The sequence below is a fragment of the Anticarsia gemmatalis genome, chromosome 7 (assembly GCF_050436995.1).
Source record: "Anticarsia gemmatalis isolate Benzon Research Colony breed Stoneville strain chromosome 7, ilAntGemm2 primary, whole genome shotgun sequence".
In the NCBI taxonomy this organism is placed as follows: domain Eukaryota; kingdom Metazoa; phylum Arthropoda; class Insecta; order Lepidoptera; family Erebidae; genus Anticarsia; species Anticarsia gemmatalis.
Genome location: NC_134751.1, coordinates 8276168 through 8303358, shown reverse-complemented (window position 1 = coordinate 8303358; position 27191 = coordinate 8276168). Strand labels below are relative to the sequence as shown.

Here is a 27191-nt window from a genome sequence, read left to right as displayed (position 1 = left end):
ATATGTATATAACTTGCAGGTCAGGAACACTTCCAACTAGTCTCAGAGGATTTAGAAACGGCTGTTTAGAATACCATATTTGGTACGGACACTTTGGACACGCAGCAGGCTGTCAGCCTTGCGGAGCACGAGACTCGAGTGATAGTGATAAAGAGACATTGTTGTATTGTAACGCCGAAGTGATATTCAAGATCTGGAGTAGCGTAATCTACCTACGTTCACTATTAAATTAATAATTTTTAAATTTTAAATATTATGAATTAATATATTTTCATCAAATAACGACATAATATTCAATTATTTTAAGGTTTCCTCACTGTAAATGTTACAGATAAAAAGTCTTAATATTTAAGCGTCATTAATTCCCAACAATATTCTACTTATAAAAAGCTTTTAAATTTTATTGATCCGGTTAGGTGTATAATTCAAGTTTATTATAAGATAAACATTTTCTGTAACATTTATAGTAGTAGTTAAATTTTAACTTAGACTTAACACTCGTAAGGTGAATCGTTATGCATTTTGTTGAACTTATTTCTCGTTTCTAAAATGAGGAGTGAATGTTTTCATGAACTATGAAACAACTCTAAAGTTAAAGTGTGTGCCTTTCCCGTGTGTTGAAAGAACAAAAAGACAGTGGAATGTATCCCGCACTCCAATATGAATACAGAGATGAAAAACTGCAACGCGAATGCGTATTTTTATACGAAGAAGGTGAGTTTTACGAATTTTAAGAATGAATGCGAAAAGTGTTTTGGTGGCAGCAGTACCTATTCATGATACTTGTGAAAATTTGCTGCTTCTATTTTAGATGTTGCATAGTACAAAATGCTTCCGGGGTGTAATTTTAACGAAACTGGAGCAACGTGAAAATCTAACAGACTGTAAAACAAGCGCTTTTAGAGTAAGCCTTCAGTTACCGTGTAATGAGCTTGTCCTTGTGCCGCCTCCAACTCGTTTTAATATTGTGAGGCCAATGCCCTTCATGGTGTAACATCAGAATTGAGAGTGAGAACATCGAGGGATACATTCTTAATGTCGCCTTTTTGTGTTCAACCTTTCTACATAATATCTATTTTAGAATATAAATATTTCGAACGATTGTCCGTTCTAGTTTCCTTCAAGATACTTCAATTATGAATCCATGGGACCTTAACTTACTCTTACTCTATGGAATGATAAGTGTTTGTGATAATGAGATAATTTTCTATACCTAAGATTTATTCATATATCTTATGAATATGTCTGAGGACCCCGAGTACACTTGTGATAGTACAATGTTTCTATGTATAATATTACTTTTTGTTGCCAGTTTGTTTCCACTTCGTACAGTATCTTGAGTTATTTTGATAAACTTATACTGTTTACTCGACGATTAGGCCTAACTTCCTAACTATTATTAACTGAATTAATTTTTAGATGCAATATTTCTCGAATAAGTGTCCTAATATTCTTGTATAGTCTTCGGCAATAATGTTATAACGTCTAAGGCTAAATTTTGTACTACTGAGTTTTACGGCGTTGATAAAATCAACGTCGCATTAATTTATGATCTCAGTATTTTTATGTGTCCGTATTACGATGTTAATATTTATTTGAATGTATCATAATAATGAACGATTAAATATAATATGTTGTACTATAGTTTACCTGTTTGTTATCTCGTTACACGTTGGTCGATATGAAGCTAGCCCGCCAAGCCCTGCGCCCTCGACGCGCTCGTGTAGACGACGGGTAGTGGTGTCGCCATCGTCGGTGTCAACTTCGATTGTTATTTATTATCTCTGTGATGTATCTCCTGAATGATTTGTGCGTCTGTACGAGTTTGGGTCGCTAAGTGTTGTTTGTGACTATTACGCCAATACCTCTATTAGTAGATGTACCTAATAGTTTAGTGTTTATCGAATTTACTCGTACTACTCGCTGACAAGCGAACAATGAAAGACAAAGCTGTGAGAATTTTGGTCGTAATGTAAAAATGTAAGTTCATTTATGTCGTAGGTGAAACAATATGCAACATAATTACCTAACAATGTTTTGTGAGATTCTTCATTTATGAGTGTAGATAAAAGTTCTTGATATTTATCATAATATTGTGTAGAGCATTAACTCGTTGTGTTGAGGAGTTTACTCTGACTTTCGGGCTAACATTAAATAGCGGCGCGAATTACAGTTCAGCTCGGCGCTGTTGAACACTTTGAACATATTCCTCGTAGAGACGTTAACGATCTTCGGTAAAAACTCTATACTAACTTACCATCTATGAATTTATGTAATATTGAATAGATGATAAATATTATTATATTCTACGCTTGTAACGTTCGCGTATAATAAACATTATAATTATAACAAAATAAAAGTGAGATATTATAATATAGAAGCCTTTTCGCGGGCACTAGTTTGATCTTTAAATCGTTAGTGATACTTTTCCAAGAGATATTATTATACTTAGTCTTGTACATACTGTAATGGAGGCCTTCATTCAAGTAGTGTGTCGTGTAACTCTTTACGCGACGAGTAGGTATATCTCGTGACCAAGTTCTGTCTAGGAATGGGAATATGAATATCACTAGGTTAAAGTTAATCTGCTCTCACACAAGAGTGCGTTTTGGATCGAATATTTACTAGTTTTACGAGGGAAACCCATTATTGTATTACTGTAATACCTGTGTGTTGCATATTTTTTCATGAGAACCTTTGTATGCCTTCTATGTATTCGTCAATAGTGGATATGCGGATATCCGGCTTTATTCTCCTATAATTTATAGTGTCGTAAATGCCATTTTGTCGGAGAGGTGCCTACGCAGATATCTGCAAGTTACTTATAACGAGTAGGTGTATAAAATCAAAGCGCCGAGGTGTGAACAATGTGTGCATATTCTATACACGTATTTATAGAGAAGCCCCTCGTCGTGATTCTTTGACAGGTTGTGGAGATACAAGTATACTGAATACTTTATACATTTTATGTATTGCCAATGTTAAATTCTAAATCCCTAATGCTACTTTTAGTCAATTCGTCCCAGTATTAAATACTGATGATTTTTTCTTGGATCACACACAGCATTCCATTCATGTAGATCCCTTGCGAGGTTTTTACTCGTTGTCTATTAGTGTGATATAGATTTTTTTCAAACAAGGTCATGAGCAATTTCTCGGATGATTATAATGATAAAATTTATATCTGCTATAAAAGTTTAAACTCTTGAAGAACTCGAATTAATTTTTGAGTTCCAAATTATTATTGGTTGTCCAAACATTCTAAATTTTTGTCATATTACAACGCAAAACAATGTTAAGGGTATATAATATCATAAGACGTACTCAAGTATTAATGATATATTATCTCAATCGACATCGAATAGTCGTCAGTATGAAGCCCTTGTAGATCCCTCCTCCCCAATATTGTATTTAAATATATTAAAGTTAAAGTACATGTTTTACCTCCCTACATGATATAATATTATACTTTATTGGTTATTGTTTTAGACGATATGATATAAATCTGTTTATGAAATGTTTTTATCGTCTGTCATTGTTTTCGTGTCGATAAATGACGTTGTTTATAACTAGAATTGCAGTCCAAATCCGCTTATCTTAAGATTATACATACTTATTCTACCTGATCCAAATATACATATACAGGGTGTGGCGTAAATAATGGATAATCCTTTACCAGCGGATGGGCGACGTCCCGACTGATCTAAAAATTAAAATTTACCTCTGGGACAAGTATCATAGTTTTCGAGATTTTGGCCATTTTGTGTGTTTTTTAAGAAAGCGATTTACGCTCGTAGTTTTTGATGCTGTGATCACAAATTAAGGCTTTTTTTAATCCGTTTTTTGCAAATAAATTCTGAATAGATGTACTATTGAATCTACAATCTTGTTTTGTTATTACTACTTGTTTTTTATTTAAATTATGCATTCAAAGTTAAATTTTATAATCTTTCACAACATTCGTGCAACTTTGAGCACTTGTGTTGAAAAAAAAATGTATGGTGGCTTTACTGCCTACGCCATAAATAATTTCTAAATTTTATTAGAATTCTAAATTGGTATAACATGCAGCATAATACTGATTATTGTCAAAATATTACAAAGAACTTAAATTATTAACACTTTTGCCGGTCGACTAATTTTATTTTTGCACGCGTTTAAGCTAAGTTTGCTTTCAAATATTCATGTCTATAGGGTTATTACACTATTAAAGATTATTTAGATGATAAAAAAGCTTGGAACTGTGCTGCTTCTACCAAGTCTATTTCAAAATAATGTATTACAATTTGATGAAAAATGATTTATTTGTCAACAGATTAGTTTTCTTTAGATTTCTAATTATCTTTATTATTTGAATATTATTTATGTTTTGTATTTCTTTTTTTTCTTTCTTTTCAACACTGCACACAAGTGCTCAAAGTTGCACAAAAGTGTTGACAAATTATACAATTTAACTTTGAATGCAAAGTTTAAATAAAAGACAAGTAGTAATAACAAAACAAGATATTAGGTTCAACAGCACATCAATTCAGGATTTATTTGCAAAAATTTTTGGCCATTATGTATGTTGAAGAAAGCGATTTACGCTCGTACTTTTTGATGCTGCGATCACAAATTAAGGTTTTTTTTAAATCCGTTTTTTGCAATTAAATCCTGAATAGATGTGCTATTGAATCTAGAACGCGTTTAGCGTGCAAAAATAAAATTAGTCGACCGGCAAAAGTGTTAATAATTTAAGTTCTTTGTAATATTTTGACAATAATCAGTATTAATGCTGCATATTATACCAATTTAGAATTCTAATAAAATTTAGAAATTATTTATGGCGTGGGCAGTAAAGCCACCATACATTTTTTTTTCAACACAAGTGCTCAAATTTGCACGAAAGTTGTGAAAGATTATAAAATTTAACTTTGAATGCATAATTTAAATAAAAAAATAAGTAGTAATAACAAAACAAGATTGTAGATTCAATAGCACATCTATTCAGGATTTATTTGCAAAAAACGGATTAAAAAAAGCCTTAATTTGTGATCACAGCATCAAAAACTACGAGCGTAAATCGCTTTCTTAAAAAACACACAAAATGACCAAAATCTCGAAAACTATGATACTTGTGCCAGAGGTAAATTTTAATTTTTAGATCAGTCGGGAAGTCGCCCATCCGCTGGTAAAGGATTATCCATTATTTACGCCACACCCTGTATGTCACAGTATAATGAAACAACAATACCTCTCAAATACACGAGGTCTATTCTAACGTTCCTTTATGAAAACTTATGTACTTTAAGAAAAATAATGTATTTTAATCTTATAATAAATTTGATAATATAGTGTAAAAGACACAAAATTGAATAAATTGGCAGCTGTAAACCACGTCATGGCGTCACACAAGGATGTGTGTGTGTGTGTTTTGTCGCACGGATCGATATATGTGTGTACTTACTATGAGGTTAATTTAATCATTAATTGTTAATGTTGTTTGCTTCTAATTCTGCTTCGAAGGGAGGCAAGTTTCCTCAAATTTATATTTCATGTTACACATCAGACTGTTCTGCTATATTATGCTTTGCCAAAGTTGTAAATCTAATTGTCCCCAGAGACGCACTGCGAAAATAACACGTCACATCGGTCGGAAGTAACGTTACAAGAACTTACATTATCGTTACATTTTCCGCCATTACATAAATAAAGTGAAGTAATAGAATTATGTTTCGGTGTATACAGAACTATCAAAAGAATCAAAAATAGTTTGTTTCCCTGTAATTACTTAAAGGGTATGTTATTCGGTGTGTTTTCTCTTTGATATATACAGACAATTTTATAAATAATATCGTATCATTAAATTGTGGTAAAGTGGCAACTACCCGGTTTCTCGAGGCACGAGGATAAATGCTGTAGAATAGTGATTACTCTTCATGGCATTACTATGATACACTATACTCATAATTCTAGTGAATCCCGCAATGAAACGCATGTAAGAGCTCGATAAACTGAGTATAAACTTACACACAGCTTGTGTAACATTGCAGCAATTTATTTTATGATAAAGGAAACGAGGAATCCCGTTGCTTTCATAAAAGTTGGCACACGCATTTACCTCATAGTTATTACACACATACGGTGAAGTGCATAAAATTGTTATGGGTAGATTATGTGAATTTAGTCCTTTTTAAAAATAGTGTATCATGCAAATGCATAAACTAAGTAGAAACTTTTACGAATTGTGAGTAACAGCACTGTTCTATTCAATTACTCTGTACTGTAGGTACCAAACTGGATATTATTATGTAAACTATAAAAATTAAATGGTAAAACGGTAAAACTAGAGTTTTGAGAGCACTCATTTCAATGTAAGTACATGATACTTATTTTTGCACCCAATAAAGTCACTATTTTAAATAAAATTATTTAAATCAAGTACACTGAAAGAACAATAAATAAAGTACGACCTAATTTGTGTTTTATTTTACCTTCCTCAAATGATTTACACAAGGGGCCGATTATTCATACTTTTGATATTTTTTGGCAAGCAATGCAACGTTGAAAGATTTATTATTCGAAAAGGTGACGGCGAAAAATAAGTGCGATAATATTATCCTGATCGTACGAGGGAAGGGACTGAATATAAAGATTATTTGTAACCTGTTATCATTTCAGGTATCAGTACCATTCTGTTATTATTGATGCGGTAACATGAATAACACATAAAGTTGTGAGATCGAGTCTTGATATAAAGAGTTCTTCATTACCCTAAGAAAAAGTACATTTTAGTATTGTGATATTATTAGGTAATAAGTAAATTCAAATAGACGTGATAAATAATATCATTACCGCAGCAAAAAGTAAGTGACGCTTTAGTACCGTCAAATGTAATGTAACTTGTTCCTTGAGTATGTAAATGCACTCAACAGCGTAAGGTAATTTCAGATCCTTTGGGTAAAGCTTCTATAATATAGCCTTTTTCCTCCTTACTTTACAATTCAGTGACAATTCAGAAAAAAAACCTTTTTATTGGATCCGCGCTTTTCGTGTACTTCCACTTAAAGGTTTATATTATGTAATTCAAGCGAAGGGACATCTTAAGGCTCTAAACAAAGCCCTTTCACTGCTTTGCCTACATTTAACGCGGTATTTTCTTTGTATTTATAGGTGGATCTTCGAATTTCACTAAATTTTGAATGAATACCATTGACCAATCAAAACTCGGTTTTCTAATCTGTTCATCAGTGTTCATGACGGAAACTTATTTGTTATAATTTGCCGTTAAACAACATAATTAATCAACAATTGAGGCAACTTATTAGTAAAGAAACGAAGCATTAATATTGTGATAAACTTAGGTAAATTCCACACGATCCTCTTGAAACATTTCAGTTACGCGACCTAACGTAAAAGAATACCAATCGCATGAAATATTATTTTCCGAGAACGTTTTATTCTTTATATTTTCGGGTTACGATACAGTTTTCTTAAATCCTATTTTTCTTTTGTCAACAATATCGCACGCAATATTCGCCTTTATTGCGTTTATATTTCTTCAGTTTATGGACTGGTTATTAGATTAGGCAGGGAATATCTTTGAAGGTGGAATAAAGTGCACGTGTAGAAACATCGCGTCGTATACCTACGTCGTACTACAGCGTCGTTTAATCTCGCCTGTCCACCTCGTAAAACAACAGTATCTGTAGGATTTTATTGCAGTTCCTTATCTTGTCTTGTAATCTTCATAGTTTGTATGTAAGGACTGATAAAAATACCACGTAGTACTTCCCAATCAATCAAATTTCCCGGATACGAATTGATTTAAAACGTATCTATATTAGAAAAGTACGAGTATAATCTTATTATTATTGATTAGTCTAGTTATCTACTTCACTTAGAGACAGGAATTAAAAAAATAGCTACCAACGGTACCGACTTATTATGCCTTGTCACTATGAGTGCAGACAAGTTGCAGAATTATAAAAACAAACTATGTTATAATAAGATGCGTTTAATAAATAAGCACACTTAAATAAAAACATATCTAAAAATACAGCTGTTTACATACTCGCAGTCATAATCTTATGGGGTTATAACGAGAAATCATCATGAATCTATATTCTTTTTCAAAATTGAAACCGTTAGAAATACGCAACATAGTGTATATAAAAGCCTTTCATTCTAAAAGCGGAAGACCTTTTATAAGCACGAGGCCGTATCTATACGTTTTAAAGATGTATGAATAGAAGCCTTAGCGCTTCTCATTTGCTCAATAGTCACTACTGAACATGTCTCATGGGGGCCGGAATAGAAAGTAATCCAGGGACACTATTTTCAAGCAATTTCCATTTAAAACTTCACCATTATGATCTAAAAACTTATTACATTTATTTTATGTCTGATACACAAAATCGAGACTAAATTGTATTAGGTATCCAAGTATATTTAACAATGGATATTGGAAATTATTATGTACTGGCAAAGAAGATAACATCAGCTATTATAACGTTGTGTTCAATTTCTTCGTCTATAGTCTCTCGAGGTTAATTTACTGTCAGATCTTTAAATGAATTATGAATTCGGTCTTATACCAAAGTAAATAATTTCTATTCTCCCCTCTCCTATTCCCAATTCTACACGGCAGCGAATATTCCATTTCAGTTATAAATCGTAATTGTAATTACACATCAATTGTTCAGGAATTACTAAGCGGGCAATTAAAATGATTACACAAATGAAATTGTATATCAACAGACATGTGAAATGGTTTTGAAAATCTTTACGTGAATTATACAAAGTCGATTGAAAAACATTATGTTGTTCTTAATTTAGTCCATAATCGTCATTAGGTATCGTTAATGGTTAATTCTACGATAATACATCGTTATCGCTATCATGGTACACACCTCTATCTTTTCCAAGTTATGAGTTATCATCATCATTGTTTCATCATCACGCATAGCTTTTTTTAAAAGCCACTGTGGGGTGCTAGATACTTCCCGTTTGCACCACGCGTGTTTTGTGACATGATGTTACTACCTGACTTGTTAGAGTTAAAATTTATTTGTAGAACTGGGTGCGCGCTATCAGCAGGTGCTTGTTGCTTTAACAAAGCACTTCTTTACTTACACGTATATGAGGAATAGCTTATAAATCATAAAAAAAAGGTTTGTTTTAAAACAATCTGCTATTTATTATCAGTTCACCAACAACATTTAGATGGTGTAAAACAATAAGCGATAGCTTATGTAAGCAGTCCAGTAGTGGTGAAGGAGGGTAGGTGAGGAACAGTCCTCCTGAAGTCATCAATAGTGCAGCAGAAGCTGTATCCGATGTCGATGCGGTCCGGCTGCCAGCGAAGCCAGTTGAATGCGTTGTTGTTACGACAACGGTCAGTACAGAAGGTCAGGGAGCGGACTTCCGCGGCTGTGTAGTATGGGTTGTTGATGCTCACGAAGGCAGTTCCTTGGCGACGAGAGGCATCATACACGACCTACGATACAAAAGTTTAATTTAGGCCTTGCATATGAAAAGACATTACTACCTTCTCCAAAGTCAGTAAATAAAAACTACAGAATAATCCGACTTCAAGTGCTCATGTTGGTTTAAAGAAATCAATTCCTATGAATAATGGCTTCAAGCAGCCATACACACACTGAAAATAAATTCTGAGAATGGAATGATCAGCATACCTTGTAGAAGTATAGAGGCACTGGGATCTGGTTGGAGTTGCGGACTAGATAGATGTCAACGAGACGATTGTTCTGGTTACGCAGTTGTGTGACACGGAAGGTACCAGTGTAGATGACGGTCCTGTAGTTAGCAGCAGCGATACGGGCACGGAGGTTCTGTTAAACATCATCATTCATTAAATTATCTGTTTCTGGAATAATACTAGTCCGAGTGTATTGTAATGTACTTACTTGCTCGAGAGAGTTCCAGTTACCAGCGTTGAATGGCTGCCACTGAGGAGCTGCGTTGATGAAGTAGAAAGTAGCACGTTGACCGGTAGCGAACACATAGTCACTCTTGGCGGCAAGGTGACCACGGGACATGAACTGGTGGCTGGTGATGTATCTATCGGCAAGAGCCTGACCGACATATTGGGCGATAGTAGCCTTCTGTTGGGCCTGAGTGTACATCGTATTCACGGCAACTCCGGGGAAGAACGATCCAGCTGCAAATATACAAACACGTACAATTATTATTCTGCCACTATTATGATAGAGTACATACATAACTGTTCTAAAATATATGTGTATATTTACCTAACCAAGAAGGCCTGTCTACTCCAGATTGGTGAATGGCGTTTTCACGAGTCTGGTCATACCACACGTACAAGACCTCCATACGACGCTGGTCGAAGCATGACCAGTACAGCGGGTGGAACACGTTGTTGACGATGAAACCAACTCTAAAATATTTAAAGCATTGAGTAAAACATCATAAGACAAGTAATTATGTATTTATCTATCAGTCAAAAATACTAACCGGATCACTAAATTGTTGCCCCAACATCTAGAGTTAGTACCCTGAGCTTCATGGTGGGAGTGAGTAGAGCAAGTCAGCTGACCAAAAGCACCATTGCCGTGCAACCAGCCGGGGCCGGAGACCAGAGCGTTGTTCGCACATCTTGCCGTCTGAATACAAAGAGGTAGAATTATAAATACATTACATCAGATACTTTATATAAAAAAAAACATTTTCTTTGCAGCTTACATATCAACAACAACTAAGATCAAGTGGAACATTTACTTACAGCAACGGAAACAGTAGCAGCGATGTTGGGGTGACGGATTTGACGTCCGGAACCAGTGCAGGCAATGATGACCTGTTCGCCAGAGCTGAGAGTCACTACACCACTGTTGCCATTGGCGCGCATGTATGTGCCACCACGAATGTATACAGGCTGAGGTTGTCCCAAATCACCTCTGATTCTGATCGAACAACCTAGACGGGATAAAAACTTTATTCAAAACATATTCAAAATGAACCGAACTCAATACTTTAAAAGAAAATGCAAATAAATATATCATGAAAACAAAGGGAAAATATAAATATTTAAATACCACTACGAGGTTCAGGCTCGGCGCTGGACGCATTCACCCATTTGGGTTCTTCTTTTGCGAGCCAGGCGTCGAGATAGTCTTCAAAATCGTCTTCATCGAGGACGAATGCCAACTGGCCCGGTTCTGGCATGTCATCAGTCGGCAAAGCCGCTGTTGCAGCCAGCAACGCTGCGAGCACAAACACCACACGCATCATGGAATACAATACAAACTGCACTGCCCACTACCACCGGGCTTTGATTTTTATATGATTCGTTAACAATTACATTTTTATCAAAAGTGAATAAACCGATTACGCGAAATAAACCCGCTATCTTGTCACTACAGTGAGCCTATCAAGCAAATCCTTAGCGATGTTCAGAGTTCCGTACCTTTAGATAATATATGTAATATCACTACTTCATATCAATACAAAATTGTAATAGGTTTAATAGACATTTAATTTCATTAAACAAATCAACGATAGATATATTAAAAAAAAGTGGTAAATATCAACTGAAATGCGAAAAACAATTGATAATAATAAAAAGAACAATAAGTAACTAATCTCATACCTGTGGTAATTATTTTTTCCTGACGCTAGTCCGACTCATTAATTAGTCTTGTTTCGGTTACTCCATTTCGGTGACCGAGTTTCAGTGAATAGCAAAATTCTTGAATTGCAACAATGCAACATCAGGCATTTCACAATACAAAATTTGTAAACTTTCTGTATATAGAAAATCTTTCTATCTTTACGTAATCTTTTGCATTTCATTGTCATTTATGCTAGATACGCATTTGTTTTGAGTGTAGAATAGAGAGAAATAGGTCTGAAACAATCCAATAATGTAGAGTATTATCTTAGCAACAAAATTATACAAATGTTTATTTTTAGACACCTGCTCAATATTGATTAATCTTTAATCAATTTGACATTCCTTCGATAAAAAGATTATAATGTAAATATTTGCTCTACAACGATTGTAAGAATAACGGCGTTTCATAATTCATACCAAAGATAAAATTTCAATCAAAATCTAAAATGCATCCTGATTTCATACGAACCAATTATTTCATAATGATGCTAACAACGATTTTAGTTGCCACTTATCACGGATATCTCTAAAATACCTACAAAAGTCGTTAAAATCACGTACATTTTTATTAAGCTTTATACAGTCACAAAATTGTAGAGATAAGGAAAGCAATACGAAACAATAAACAACAATGATAAGCAACAAATGAGACACCTTCTATTTATTATAACACTCGTGCCCTGTGAGATTGAGGAGAACTCACGCCCAAGAAATATTTGCCCCAAAATAAGTAAGACCACCGTAAGGGTCACGGTAGAAGATATAATACTCAGGAATATATCAGCAGATTTTGTAAATCTCATCTCAAAAATATCTACATTGATTAAGCCATTTTCGAGTTAAAGCGAGACTTGGGCACACTGATGAATGTTTTAATTTAGGAAGACAGAAGAATAAGATTAGGTAATATAATTCTAAGATTTAGAGCCTAGAGAACCCGATTGCTGCATATTCGATGTTATCAATATAAAAAAAAATATTTATAAATATGGGCCTAATCAATTAGATCAATTGCATTTTCTTTCAAAAATATGCCCAGTCATGCTCACACTGCGACAATGCGGTCAAAGTCCCGAACCATGCGCCTAAATCATTCTCATACCCTCACATTTAGCACGCTATGATTGCAAAGCCATTTGTACAATATAATCACCAGATTAACATTAAACGATTGATAAATTAGTATAATCGTTCGACTACCATTTTAATTTTGGCGGAAACGAGCCCTCTTTATCTTAGACCACGTTAGATAAATATACGGATTGAATAATATCTACTAGATACTAGATATTGCGCTCTTTTACTAATAGACAAAATATTGTGCGAATTTTCAAGAGACCTTCGTTATTACGCACGTAATTGTCTATGGCTTATTATACTTATTATACTATATTTACATTTTAGCGACAACTGATCAGTGCCTCGATTCTCTACTACTATCGACTACCGACAACCGGCTAGCTATCGAAATTTTGACACATAGAATGTACTGCCAAAATGTTTCCTACAACACCCGCCAGAGGCGCTGATCGTATTTTCATACAAAATTACTCGATGACAGTTCGGTTGTCGGTAGTCGATAGTAGTAGAGAATCGAGGCACAGAGCATTAGCAACCATTAAATAAATCTAAGTTACAGGTGGCAAATGCCTGACCAAACAAAGTCCAGAATTTATCGCAATAATCTTTTGCCACCGTCTCGCAAAGTAATAGGATTAAACTGATTTACCTACATTCTAATCAAACCACGCTAGAGTAAAACACTGTCTATTTAAGCAATTGTTGTGTAGATTAACGTTTAAGGCTATCTCGACTTGTACACATGTTACAATTTAAATGGGTATTCATGCGATATCAATTAGGTTATATTAATCTCGTTTATGTCAAAGAATGAGAAATTAATGTAATTTAAATTTTCATGACCTGACTAACTATTGAAATTGCAATTATTCGGTAGGGTGATAGATTATATTAGGTACTTATATCTCGAGAAAAGACATATAAGGCTACTGTTATACAAGCGACGTAGACTGTGATTACTTATTTGTTATTTATTTTTTGACTGCCTGCAAAGAAGTACCTTTTTTTTTATGAAATGAACATGAACTTTCATTTGTCATGGTTACGTAAACACAAATTCATAAAAATATCAATCAAAGTTTGCTTGTTCCTGATTACATTCTTCTAAACTAATAATCAAGTTGGAGATAAGAAATCGCTCACAGATAAAACCAATTTTCTTGATCTCTATGAAATAACTTCCTGTTTTCATTGTTGCTCTTTACTTTTGTATTTGTTGGTCATGCTAAGGTTTATTTGTCCAAACACAGATTCAGTCACTCAATAGGAATCAGAATTTTTTATGTCATTTTTGTAAGTTTTCGTCAAAGTTCATTTTACAAACAAATTAATCTGTTGTTATTGAGTTCGGTACTTCGTTTGTCAAACATTAAGTATGTATAGAAAGTAGAAAATGAAAACCAGTTTATAATGCAAGTTTTAATAGAATTTTAAGCGCCTATGACGCAGTGACCGAGCTGGTCACTACGTCGTTACCTGTATATTTATTACGGGATATTTGTTCTGTGTATAAGGAAGGAGATTATTTGTGTGATTTAAAGCAGACTGTGCTTGTTGTGTTTAGGATCTGCTAATTTTATCTAATAATTTACAATGCGACGTAAGATTCATTTATAGTGCGAGATCTATGTTAAAGATGTTACAAAAACCAAAACATTGTTCTGTGCTCTACCATAACAACTGCGTTAAGTAAGTAAGACACTTCTGTTTAAACAACTTAGCGTAAACTAGTACCTTGCCTTATGTGTTTAAAACAACGTGCTACTGTTACCCCTTCCTTAAAATAGGTCATATGATATCGATCGCTTGATATGCAAGAGTACAATCAGAATCATGAAAACTGAATTACTGACTTTCGCTTTCGACCAATTCGTCAATTGTCATGTTAACTACAAACGGTAACATTTTAAACAAAGCCGAGCTGCGCTGTAGTTTTTGATTTATTTATTATCGGCCTGTAGTTACACTTTAGAATTCAGTTTTATTTATTCATTCATTTTAATGTGCGTGATGTTTTCTGTTTGAAAAAAAATATAAAGCTAAAATCATGAGACATTTTTCGCGCGATATACGGAAGAACATAATGAGTTAATTATGAAACTTGCGTGATGTGCACGTGAAAACAAAACATCAATATCAGCACTTTGCCTGTATTAGTGATAGCATTTACAAGAGATTATAAATTAATAACATGATTAATTGTTTGATATCAATCTGTCAATTTACATCGAAACAATAGGAGGCCAAAACGAATGGGTGTGTTAGTCTGATAACAATAATGACGGCTGCTTTGTTATATCATTGTCTGAAATCCGTGCTTGCGGTATGGCTGTATACATTCGTTCATTACTTCTAGAAAGGTAAGAACAAATTGCTTAGGCCTCTTTTGAGAAGGGTAATATTTTAACGTTAACATGACTTACGATATAATATTTAAACCACAGTCTGGGAGTAGTTTTGTGGCCTTCATAACACTAACTAACTTCATAACATAAAAATATATTAATATATCAAAGTACTTGCAAAACTTAAAGTATCAAAGTATAATTTACTTGTATATTAAAGCATTTAACAAATTCGCGTCAAGCAAAGAAAGAATTCTAAAAGCGTAAAATGACGATCGATTTTATAATTGAAACAGCCGTACTTCAACACGCACTCGTTCTTGACCCCTGTTCATAAATTATTTACCGTTCACGTCTAGTTAGTAAACATATTCAGCTGAAAGTCACAGCGAGTTGGTCCGACCCGGCACCGAGGGTGCGAGGTGACGCCGCGTGTGGGGGCCGACAACTCGACACGATGGCCGGCTTTCCAAACTTGTTTGTAACTCATTTTAATTCAGAAATAATTAAAATATAACTACGTATTCAAAGTATTCTCATTTCAATTTTATATTCTATATTTTCAGCATGTTTGTTTTCATTTTAATTAATCTATTGATGATTTCACTTTGATATCAGTTTGTACAATTTCACGTTAGAAATTAAACAGTCCAAGTGGTAATAAAAACGAATAATTTTCTTCTATATTCTCCAGTACTGACTAATAACAAGGCCTGTTTCGTTGCCATTGTAGACATTTGTATATGAACTTTTCACAGTTTTTGTCTTCTTTTTTTTAATGTACACTGGTAAAACATAGTACTATTTCAAAATTAACTTTAAGACAGCATATATAATAATAATGTTGTAAAGGGCAACTACTTTAATAAGCTAACTTACACTGAGAATTTTCTCAAAGGATGTAGAAGGTGCTACGAAAGTGCTACGAGTGTACTACGAATTTGCGTAAGATTCAAGTATAATTTGCATCTTAGTACGAGTTAAGTACTCTATTTACAAAATTACTTTAGAAATACACCGTAAATTTATTAAAACAAAAGGACACTTCCAATTAGTGAATACTTATTTTTTTAAAACTAATTTATAGACTGATAATATTCTGTTTATGTTTTCACAGCAATTATTTGAATTTATCAAAAACTGTTTAATAATTTAGCCACAAAATTGTACGTGTCACCCTGGACAAGCATTTTATTTTACTTATATCTTTATATATATATAATTCTTCTGTAAGTGTGTATGTCACTGAACTTCTCTTATGATGAACTTCTTTTGATGAAATTTTTTGTGTGTGTTCAAGGGGATCTGAGAATGGTTTAGATTCACAAAAAAAACCCTCCTTCGAAACGGCTTGACCGATTCTCATGAAATTTTGTGAGCATATTAAGTAGGTCTGAGAATCGACCAACATCTATTTTTCATACCCCTGAGTGACATTATATTTTTTTTAATTTACATGGCAAAACAACTTTTGCCGGGTCAGCTAGTAGTTCTATAAGGATTTAGAGTCACATCTACATATCTCATTAGCAGCGTATAAGGTGTGAACACATAGGTAGTTTTTTAACCTAACAACTGGGTAGAAAGTAGGTTAATGTTTAAATATGTGTGTAAGTTCCAATATGTGTAGTGTTCCCTGTTTTATTCGACGAAAGCGACCTCATTTTCCTCGTGCGTGGAATCAAACATGGCTCACTCAACATGTGTGATCGCCTTAGGCATAAATACTTCAACCATTTTAACGACAGTTGTCTACAAATTTTCCTTTCTCTCGAGATCTACTCTTATAAACGTTTTTTTAAGAAAACAAAGCAAAAATGTACATTATGTTATGTATCTACTATGAGTATTTAAAAATTTGCTTTATTAGCTCCCCGCTTATGCCACAAAATAATTGACTATTGCAAAGACACAATGAGTAATCTAATTACATTGGTCAACACGAATTTTGAGTCTGGGTTCTGTACCTTTGATTTTGATTACATATGCCTAACATAAGAAAGAAATAATATTTTTATCTAATAAAGTTTGCTTTTGTAGCTTTAAGAACGAATTCAAAATTTTAATGGAAAAGCTCTTTTTTCACTTTCAATTATAAATATATAAGAGTAAAAAAGTTTTGATTTATATATTTTTATTAATTTAAATGATAGAATAAGGCATAAAGAATCACAAAATACAAAAAAGGACAAAAATTTTTTTTTTTGAAATAAATACTTTTGGTTTTTCTTGTGTGAAAATAGGAACTTGATGTGATCAGTAGGCTCTCCATATTCGTGGTACTGCAAACTTCATCTTTTTTTCTCTCCGCAGTACCAGGCTGAAAAATATATAAATAGCATTTATTAACGATGTACACATTTAATATATATTTCAAAAAATATGTATATAGGCATATAAATGTTCATTTAATATAAGATGTATTTTCTTACCTTCTAAAGTGCTTTGGCAGTTATTACACAACAAGTGAGGTGCTCATATTTTATCATGACTTCGTACTGACATGTTAAAGTAAGCTTCATATGCTTCACAAAATGTCTTATTTGATGATAAACAAATTTTATTGGCTCTCACTTTAATAAATTCATCACAAATGTAGCAAAAAGAGTCGACGTCGTTTTTACACTTTTTCGATGCCATTTTTAGACCTTGTGCCGCAAAAAAATATGTTATTCCTTTAGAACGCGCACGCGCCTACTGCCATGACACTCTGCTACCACCCGCTTCACACCCCCAGACCCCTCACCCCTGGTTTTGCGTCATAAATGCAACGGCTCTTCAAAAAATCTGCCAAAACCCCATATATTTAGTTTTCGTTATATATAGTACAAAAGCAAACTTAATTTATTATTAATGTTATTCCTGTTTTCTTTTTGATTAATATAATCAGAAAATATTCACTAAAACACAGACTCAAAAAAAAAAATTTTTTTTGTCGACTTGTGTTATACATGTCTAAGTCTGTCTGAGTTTGAATTTCCATTTCATATAGTTGGCGAAAAGAAGAGAATGCAAGCAAAATATTTTTTTGGGGAAAGCTCGAGCACTCCGGTTAATTCTGCGAACTTCGACCGTACAAAGTTTTTTGAAAGCTCAGCGGTATTCCTGTGCTTTCACTAAAAAAGCCAGTAGTGATGCCTGTCATACCAAACTAGTCGCTCTTAAAAGAAGTACCTACAGTCCTTATCTTTTATTTTTACGATACATCGATATGTTATTATTGGCATATCAATTTTGAAATATGTAATAAATGGGTAGTTAATGGATAAAAATCTTCAATCACTCCTTTGTTATCACAATCAAAAATCATATGAACAAAAAAAATTCAAATCTGGGTTTTCACACCTACGTCTGTAAATAGTTGTCTATTGCAGACAAACTCGATAACCCGTCATAATATAATTTGCCCATTTTCCATCTTTATATATCAGTAATATATTTTTTCTCATAAGTCATTCGTTATAATGTCGCAAACTGTCCTTTGACGATTTCTTATAACATTAAATATTAAATTTATTTCATAAAATATGTATCAACATTTCAACAACTCTCAGCCTTCAAAAACATTTATTTATGTATATTGCTTGAATCTTTAAAATATACTTTGTAAGTCTACTTAATAAAATTTGTAGGTTCTTTTAATATTTGTGACTGACTAGTAACATAATAGTATATGTGACATTTAAGATATAATAATGTTGACAATAGATCTCACTTCAGTTTCAATCATTTTCAAAGCAAAAGGTATTTCATTTTACTCATCGACGATCATGTATGTATGTCACTGAACTTCTCTTAAACGACTGGACCGATTTTGATGATTTTTTTTGTGTGTGTTTAAGGGGATCTGAGAATGGTTTAGATGAGAGCATTATTAAAAAAAGTTTAAAATTTTCAAATTAAAGACGTGTAGACAGGACAACGTCTGTCGGGTCCACTAGTGATATTATAAAAGTTTTAAAATTTATTTCAAGATTACAAGCAAGAGTTCTATAGTATTGATCAGGAATCCTGTTTACTCTAAGCTAGACGGATTGTTTCCGAAGTGCTTTCACCTCGGTAGAGAGCAATTGGTAGGATTTGCACCCACAAATTCCCAATCACCAGACTATTGTTTGTTGTTCATATAACGACTGCAGAACGCTATTCCGACCCCATTTGCTTTATTTTTTTATATTAAAAATCAAAACATTGTTTTTATATTTTTTTCAGAATTTATTATATCTTGGAGGAAGTTTGTGGCCGCTTTTAAAGTGTGACTATACAATCCAATATAAATGCGACATGAAGCTACTTATATAGTTTTTGTCATATCTAATCATTAATTACTCAAAATTCGACGTCACACACATCGATCAGTGTCGGTAATCAATAAAAATAAGGATTAACATCGCAAATTATATTTACTAGCAGTTTACCCGTTTTTGTCTGAATTCGACTTTTTTTAACATATAGAACTTTCTAATGGTGTAGCTCTTTTTTTTCTACGTTCTGGTTTTGTTCTCTTGACTATAGCAAAAAGCAAGTCTGTAGAAATAATATAGTTTTGTAAGTAAAAGCTATCCTCATATTTTGTAATCTGTAAGGCATAAAAGTAGTCACTTAAAATATTATTAAACTGCTAACTTAATATGACGTGTGCCCTAAATAAGCTTTCGGCCAGCGAGATAGGTTCCCATCTGTGCCTACCAATTCGCTAATCGGATCGTTTCCGGTCAGTGCATGTGCTGCGACTACCCCCTACCCCTACTTTTTCAACCCTGCACCGCAGTGAGAATTGCACAATCATTCAAACTGGAAATGAAATAAATGCTCAAAGCTCTATTATTTTTCCGCATCCACAGAATTAAGAATTAATAATCAATAACGTTACATTTTATTCGAAAACACAATTACAGCTAGGCATCGGTTTAGGTATAGTTGCCAGTTTCTGATTCTGAGAATGTGAGAGTCTTATACACAGAAAAGAAAAAGGTTCATACAAAAAGAAAAACTAAGGTCTATTTTGCGAAGAAAACCAACTTTTCCTGTTAAAGTACCGTTTCTAATTTCCTGTTGGGAGAGATGTTGGTATATTTTGGATTAAGTAAAAATTTACTCCGCAAAAACAATTTGTAATCTATAATGACAAAAGTTTTTATTTGGACTGGAGCACTCGTCCCAACTTTACATTTGACTTTTACCAGAATTTTCTTAATATATTCTTAAACAATTTCAGCGGGCGTAATATGATACAATATTAAGTATATTATGAAGTGTACAGGAATTTAAGAAAGTTGTAAGTGTTTGCTGAATATTTGTGGGGTTCGTTTTATAAAACTCACTTGAACCGTAAATTCTCCACGAACATCACTCGATTGAACCAAATTGTCTGAACGGGATTTCAAATAAAGTGAACTGTGATAAAATAAGATGCGACCTCAAACCGTCGAGGTTTCGTAATGCCGATACAAAATGCCTTGCACTCCGCTTCGAAACTGATAAAGGAATTTCAAACCGATCACCAAAGTTCAATTTATTATTTCTTGAAAATTTACAGCTTCGCTCTCAGTTAACTCAGTAAGAATAAGTAGTCGGTCTTGTCTATTCGTTTGGTGACACATTTTATGCAATAATTTGAGTACATTTTTTATTTAGACGTTAAATTACCTTTCACATAAAAGTACACCTTTTATGATAAAAATACCTTACGTTAACAACACAAAACTACGGTTTAAACTATTTAAAGTTGTATTAATACTGGTTATCTAACCGTAGCACGAAGTTGTATAATAAAGGAATCGGGCACCGTCATCATTGCTAGTTTACATGGGACGTCGGCCGGCTTGGGACCTTCGAATTGAATCGTTAAACTTACGGGAGAGCCCCGTTTTGACCTACTATGAATGGATAAATTTTGGACCCGTGATAAGCTTAATTGGCAACCCGACGCCATTAAACCATTTCAGGTTTAACACCAATTCTTCATGCGATTATCCCTAATTACTTTGTCGTTACTAAAACGTTATGTCGTCGTCGAGAAGCGTGAGCGTCATTATGGTTATAAAGAACGGTGTAAATTGCCTAAACGATTCGTTGTCGATCTACTTGTTGTGAAGTTGCTGTTATGTCACGCTTAGATATATTTAATATTTAAGTACTATAAGAATGTGTTTATACTAGCAATAGGAGACTAAAAAGATTGAATTTGTATGACCTATAATTGAGTAAGTACCTACACATATTCATTCACATGCACATCTCTCTGTTGATATATTATACCTAGGTTAAGTGCAGTACTATATACTCGGTACATATTTTTGAGAAGGGTAATTGAATTAGTAATATTTCAGGGCAAGGGTCGAGCTCCGGGACCTACTCTATTAACGACAATCGTACAGCGCTCTATGTTACCATGAATGTGAGAGAATTAGCTAGTTTCACTTACAGTGGGCTCATAGCAAACCATTACATCCTGTAATATTTTCTTTTACCTTTATTGTTCAACCCGGATGTACATTTTGGCCTAATTCGAGGCAAGGCGTATATAATCTAATAAATTAGCAATTAAATCCAAATTAATTGGATACATAATTACTTATTTGCACTATCATCATTAAAAGATTATGTATTTGTTACGTCATAATAAACAGTTATAAAAAGACCTTCTTACACCTCTTACTCCTTTGTTGATAGTGGATACTCAGAGTTGATGTTCAGGCCCATCTTAACGATGTCTTTATCATTACAGCATTGTAGCTGGTAGCTAGATTATTGATAAGACAGAATAAGACGGTAAAATATTATGTTCATAACATAATGTACATTAAGTATTACGAATTTGAAGTGGAAAGCAAGTAGACCTCCACAATTTTATAGGCAGATGTCTACTACATATGCTATAAAAAGTATTTACAAAAAAACAGGGACACTAAGTTATTCTTAAATATTAATAAACAGCCGGGACGGGCTACTTTCTAGCTTCCACCTGACTGCCCCGCGCCGCATACGACCAGCCTCTGTCATATTATTTTAATTAAACCCTAGTTCATCTTTGAATAGTTAAAAGAACCGTGAAAAAAAGGGCTTTTATCGTTAAGTAATGCTCTAAATAGGTACTTGTATTCTTACTCGGTTTGTTTCATTAAAATCTATATAAAGTTGTATTGGTGCATAGGTCATAGGTATTAGCAACTAATTTTCATTTCGTACATTAGTCTCTAATAGTTTTTGTGAACAACTCACACTCACGCACTGTATAGATTTAAGTTCATGAAAGAATTTAAGGTTTTTATAACTTTTGACTGTCCGATTGCTGGGCTGGAGTCTCTTCCTGGACGAAGGAGGGGTTATGCCTTCACTTCAGTCAAGAAATGTATTAAAACACTTTAAGGCATGCAAGGTTTTATCGTGATGTTTTCCTTTAGATACCGCCAGAACAAGAAATCATTATTTCTATTACATCGAATAACTTGAAAAAGACATTGAGGTGTTACATCGGGTTAGAACCGTTGACATCGCGAAGGAGGTGCAAGCTTAGATAACTGGGCTATCGCTATTCTATTATTCAACATATTAATCTACACACTTAAAAACTAATCACGTATTTCTGTAGTTGGTTTCGATACGTTACTTTAGAAAAAAACGATGATATTTACGTACACACAACATGAATGGATGAATCGGATCAATAGATAACGTTATTATCTACCAAAACTTGACTGATAACGAAGACAACAATGATGATTGTCCAATTCAAATATACCTACCTAAACAATAATAGTACGGTAATATGTGCGTTTTGGACACGTTCCCGATCGACAGCGATGCGGACGAATTCTACGACGCTAAGTTTGTTAGTAGAAGTACCTATTGGTTTATGGTCAGCCAAGCTGTCCGTAAGCTTTCGACAAGGCATAATAACTGTTCTTTATCATATCTGATAACAAGCAGGAGCTTTTACAACGAGCCCTTCGGAGCACGAAGACGCACCGTCTACGACGTGCTACGTGTGCAAAATTATTTTGCTATTCGAATTCTACTTGAATAGGAAATAGGAATGTGGGTAAAAATTATCTGTCAATCTATTATCTATAATTTTAAAATATAAATCGTTCATGGGTCTTTATCTGATTAGCAGTTTAAAAATCTGATCATGAATCGTGATTGTCTATTAAGGTCACCGAACTACAACAACCATTAAGGAAAATCCATTTATACCGCGTTGCCTTTTTAGCATTTCCCGAAAACTTTCATCTATTCTACATACCTACATATAAAGAGAATGTTACATACTCTTATAACTTAAAAAAGGAAACTGTTGAGATAAATTAATTAACATTGCGAGAGGTTCCAAAGACAATAGGCTAATTAGCCCGGTAAAGATCAAGTCCCGAGCAAACTTTACGCTATTATCTTCATATGGGTGCGTACATGGAGAAACTTCAGTGATTGCACCGTTTACTAAGACGAACGGTCTCATTTAACTTAGATAATTATTTATCATCAAAACTTCGTTCCAAGTACTCAACTTGTCGGAGATCAATTTCGTGTAGGTGCGGTGTCTGTGACGACGTTGTTATCTTGCCATAGATTAATCTATTTCACGGCTGATTATGATAGTATGGATAGTAATTTAATTGTCTATCTAACTTGTTACAACTGACACGAATCAAAGTTATACCAGGTTTATCATTCTGTTATGTTTTGTGAAGTCTATTTATAGACAAACTATGGAATAGCAAATAATAAACATACAGACAATACTTTTATGTGATAAGAGAGTAATTATTGATAATATTTGTGATTCATATAAACTGCAATAATACTGTCGAGTGCATAGGTAACATAGGTAATTTTTTTTTAACTGAAACTAAAAGAAGACGATGTTGATATATTTATATATTACCTTGAGGCAACAGATAGGTACGTAGGTAAGAATTGATTATGTATTTTATCAAAACTCAGTCTATGTGTAATATACCTAAGAGAATGAATAAGTACATACCTAAAATGAGTAATAAATATCAACAAGAAAAGCTAATCTCAAATGTTATATTGTTACAATTAATCAGATAAAGTCATGACGCTGTGCGAAATCATTTGATTTTAACGAAATCTGATTCAGATAGGGCTCTACTATAAAGGTGGAAGAAACTACGAAATCTTTGACATAGTCCATTAAAACATACGAAAGTATAGTGGTTGCTTTGTAGCGTCGACGTGTAAAGATGACGCGTTTAACGCTTGTATTAGCAGCTCTCGTGGCTGTGACGGCAGCTGCGCCCGCCGATATACCAGAGCCTGGACAACTGGCATTCGTTCTGAACGAAGATGACTTCGAGGAGTATCTCGATACTTGGCTACAAGCTCAATATGCGAATTCATCTACGACATCTGCAGATCCACGAAGCGGTAAGATTTTATTTTAGTTGCTGAAAAAATTTGTACCGGCTGCATTGATAAGAAGCGATATTATGTGTGATGAAATTTGTACATTAAGGTAATAAATATTTTATGATTCGGCTCAGGTTGCACAATCAGGGTAAATGGAGACTTGGGCCAGCCTCAGCCGGTATACATACACAACAACAACTACCCTGTGCCCACCGGGGCTACCGGTAACATCCACCTCAACAGCGGTGCACAAGTCGTCATTGCCTGCACTGGCTCCGGAAGAAGTATCCTGCACCCTAACATTGCTGCCTCAGTAGCTACAGCTGTAAGTATTTAATTATCATACTAATATTATTGTTATTTGTTTTTGTTCTGCGCTATTTATGCCCGGTTTCTGAGGTACACTTAGCGATAGTTTATCTATTCAATAGCGGTTTTTATATGAGTTTAAACGTTATTGAATAGATAAACTACCGCTGAATGTACCTTAGAAACCGGGGTTAATCAGTTAGTTTGATTATGGTTTTTTAACCGTTTAATATTACTAGACAGCTACATGTGTCAACAACGCTCTGGTCTCTGGAGCCGGGTGGTTGAACGGAAACGGTCAATTCGGACAGCTGACCTGTTCTTCACACTCGTACTATGAGGCCCAGGGCACTAACGACAGATGTTTCAACAACAACCTTGTTATCAGGTATGAATTATTTATAGTATATTGTCACTGCGATATTCCTGATAATTATTACTAGAAGTAAATTGTGCCATTGTGTGTCATACTCTTACTGTTGTGTTTCAAAATATGCTTGGTGAGTGTACAAATGACTAAAGACATTGAATTGTAATTTATTTATTTTTAGAGTTGGATTCATCGTAAACAATGTATTTTACCCACTCTACTGGTCCTGCTTCGATCAACATCGTCTTGAAGTTTTGTACGTCTGGTATGAACAGAATCCTCCAAATGCTGTTCACCAAACGAATGTTGACAGACCTAGCTGGCTGGGTAAGACTAACACTAACTTATTCACTAAAATATATACTTACTACATGTTATACATAAAGTATGTTAATGCTTACTTGCTCGTTTTTTAGCCGGCAGCTTCTTCCCTGGTGTAGCCGTTAACACGATGTATACTCAAGTTCAGCAAAAAGCAACAATTGCCGGCTTAGTAGGTCAAGCACTAGCCGACAAATACGTCACGAGTACACAGTTCCTTGCTCGTGGACATCTTGCCGCTAAGACAGACTTCATCTATGCAACCGGTCAGCGTTCCACATTCTTCTTCATCAACGCTGCTCCTCAATGGCAACCATTCAACGCTGGAAATTGGAACTGGGTTGAACAAGTGAGTTTTTAAATCGGTATACAAACCTACTTACTCTCAAAACACATAAGCATTCTTTTTATAACACAAGAAAACAATAAATTAAATTTCCATTTTTTTCTGTATTTCAGAACCTCCGCGCTCGTATTGGTGCAGCCGGCTACAACACCATCGTTTACACTGGTACCTTTGGAGTGTCGCAACTGCGTAACCAAAACAATCAGCTCGTTGACATCTACCTGCACCGCGATGCCAACAACAACCCACAAATACCCGTACCCCTCTACTTTTACAAGGTAAAGCACGACACGACAGCTAGTCTGTAACTGTATCAATTGCCGCTTTTTAAATACTAGATATTAATATTCATGCTTCGTTTCAGGTCGTCTATGATGCCTCTCGTCGCCTCGGCACTGCTTTCATCAGTATCAACAATCCCTACTACACAGAAGCTGAAGTTCGCGCTCTGACCTTCTGCACGGACCGTTGTCGTAACAACAGCGCATTCAGCTGGCTTCGCTGGCAGCCGGACCGCATCGACATCGGATACAGCTTCTGCTGCACTGTTGATGACTTCAGGAGGACTGTTCCTCACCTACCCGCCTTCACTGTCAACGGACTTCTATCCTAAAACGTCTTAGCTATTAGGTAAAAGATAAAAGCATTATATATTAGATGTACATAAAAATATTGAAAATCCAATAATTTGCCACGAATTTAACAACATGTTTGATACCTATCATCTAATCTATAGTACCTCTTGTGTATGTGTAGTACCTAGGTACAACTTTATATTTCTATTATGACGTACCTACCTATTGGTAATTGATTGGTATTTCATTAACATGTCATTGTAAAAAAATATACTTTTATTACCTGTAAGAAACTGAATTGTAAATAATAATTTGATATAAATGTAGGTACATAAGTACACTAATAAATATAAAAGTTTTCTCATTAAAACTGTCATTTTATTACGCCCTCATTAATAAATGCGTTCCTACTGATAATTATAATAAGTAAGGTGAGAAGCGTATTTTAAAGCTGTTTCTGAATTATTTCTGAAAAGAGACATTTTGCCCATGTTTAATGAACTAAGTAACTTTTTACCATGGTAATAAATTCGTTCGGTGATTCAATCATGAATGTCATTATGCAAAATTAACTGTACATAGGAAATTAAAATATGTTAGGATTTTTTGCGGCTTTATTATTCCAAAATAGTTAGGTGTACAATAGTGTACTTACCTACATACATTTCTACGACTGATTCTATTAACTGCTTACATGCATTAAGTACCTATTCTACCTATTTCAGTGTAAATGATATTGATTGATTATAATCAATCCAATTAATCAATCAAAAATTATTAATTAATATTATTAGGTAGGTATTACCAACTAGGTAGGTACTTATCAACTTTTGATGTA

At 34.1% G+C, this 27191-nt stretch overlaps 3 protein-coding genes across 9 annotated transcripts in view; 2 read left to right on the top strand and 1 right to left on the bottom strand.

The window, feature by feature from the left end:
- rdgA (retinal degeneration A) overlaps positions 1 to 6450 on the top strand; it is a 117556-nt gene extending 111106 nt beyond the window's left edge. For all 7 annotated transcript variants that reach the window (XM_076116894.1, XM_076116892.1, XM_076116891.1 and 4 more), the window contains one exon: positions 20 to 6450. In XM_076116894.1, the coding sequence (XP_075973009.1) occupies positions 20 to 69 (50 nt within the window). In that variant the 3' untranslated portion in view covers positions 70 to 6450. The remainder of the gene's footprint in view (positions 1 to 19) is intronic.
- A 2723-nt stretch (positions 6451 to 9173) lies between these two features.
- LOC142974494 (salivary endonuclease-like) lies at positions 9174 to 11288 on the bottom strand. The gene is made up of 7 exons (XM_076116887.1): positions 11055 to 11288; positions 10745 to 10935; positions 10477 to 10625; positions 10254 to 10399; positions 9909 to 10162; positions 9678 to 9833; positions 9174 to 9478 (listed from the first exon to the last, which is right to left on the bottom strand). Exons 1-7 carry the CDS (start codon positions 11248 to 11250, stop codon positions 9230 to 9232), a joined length of 1341 nt encoding a protein of 446 aa, XP_075973002.1. The 5' UTR covers positions 11251 to 11288; the 3' UTR covers positions 9174 to 9229.
- A 12904-nt stretch (positions 11289 to 24192) lies between these two features.
- On the top strand, positions 24193 to 26699 carry LOC142974493 (salivary endonuclease-like). Its single transcript, XM_076116886.1, has 7 exons — positions 24193 to 24450; positions 24567 to 24757; positions 24981 to 25129; positions 25293 to 25438; positions 25528 to 25781; positions 25892 to 26056; positions 26143 to 26699. Exons 1-7 carry the CDS (start codon positions 24267 to 24269, stop codon positions 26389 to 26391), a joined length of 1338 nt encoding a protein of 445 aa, XP_075973001.1. The 5' UTR covers positions 24193 to 24266; the 3' UTR covers positions 26392 to 26699.
- Positions 26700 to 27191: the final 492 nt, after the last annotated feature.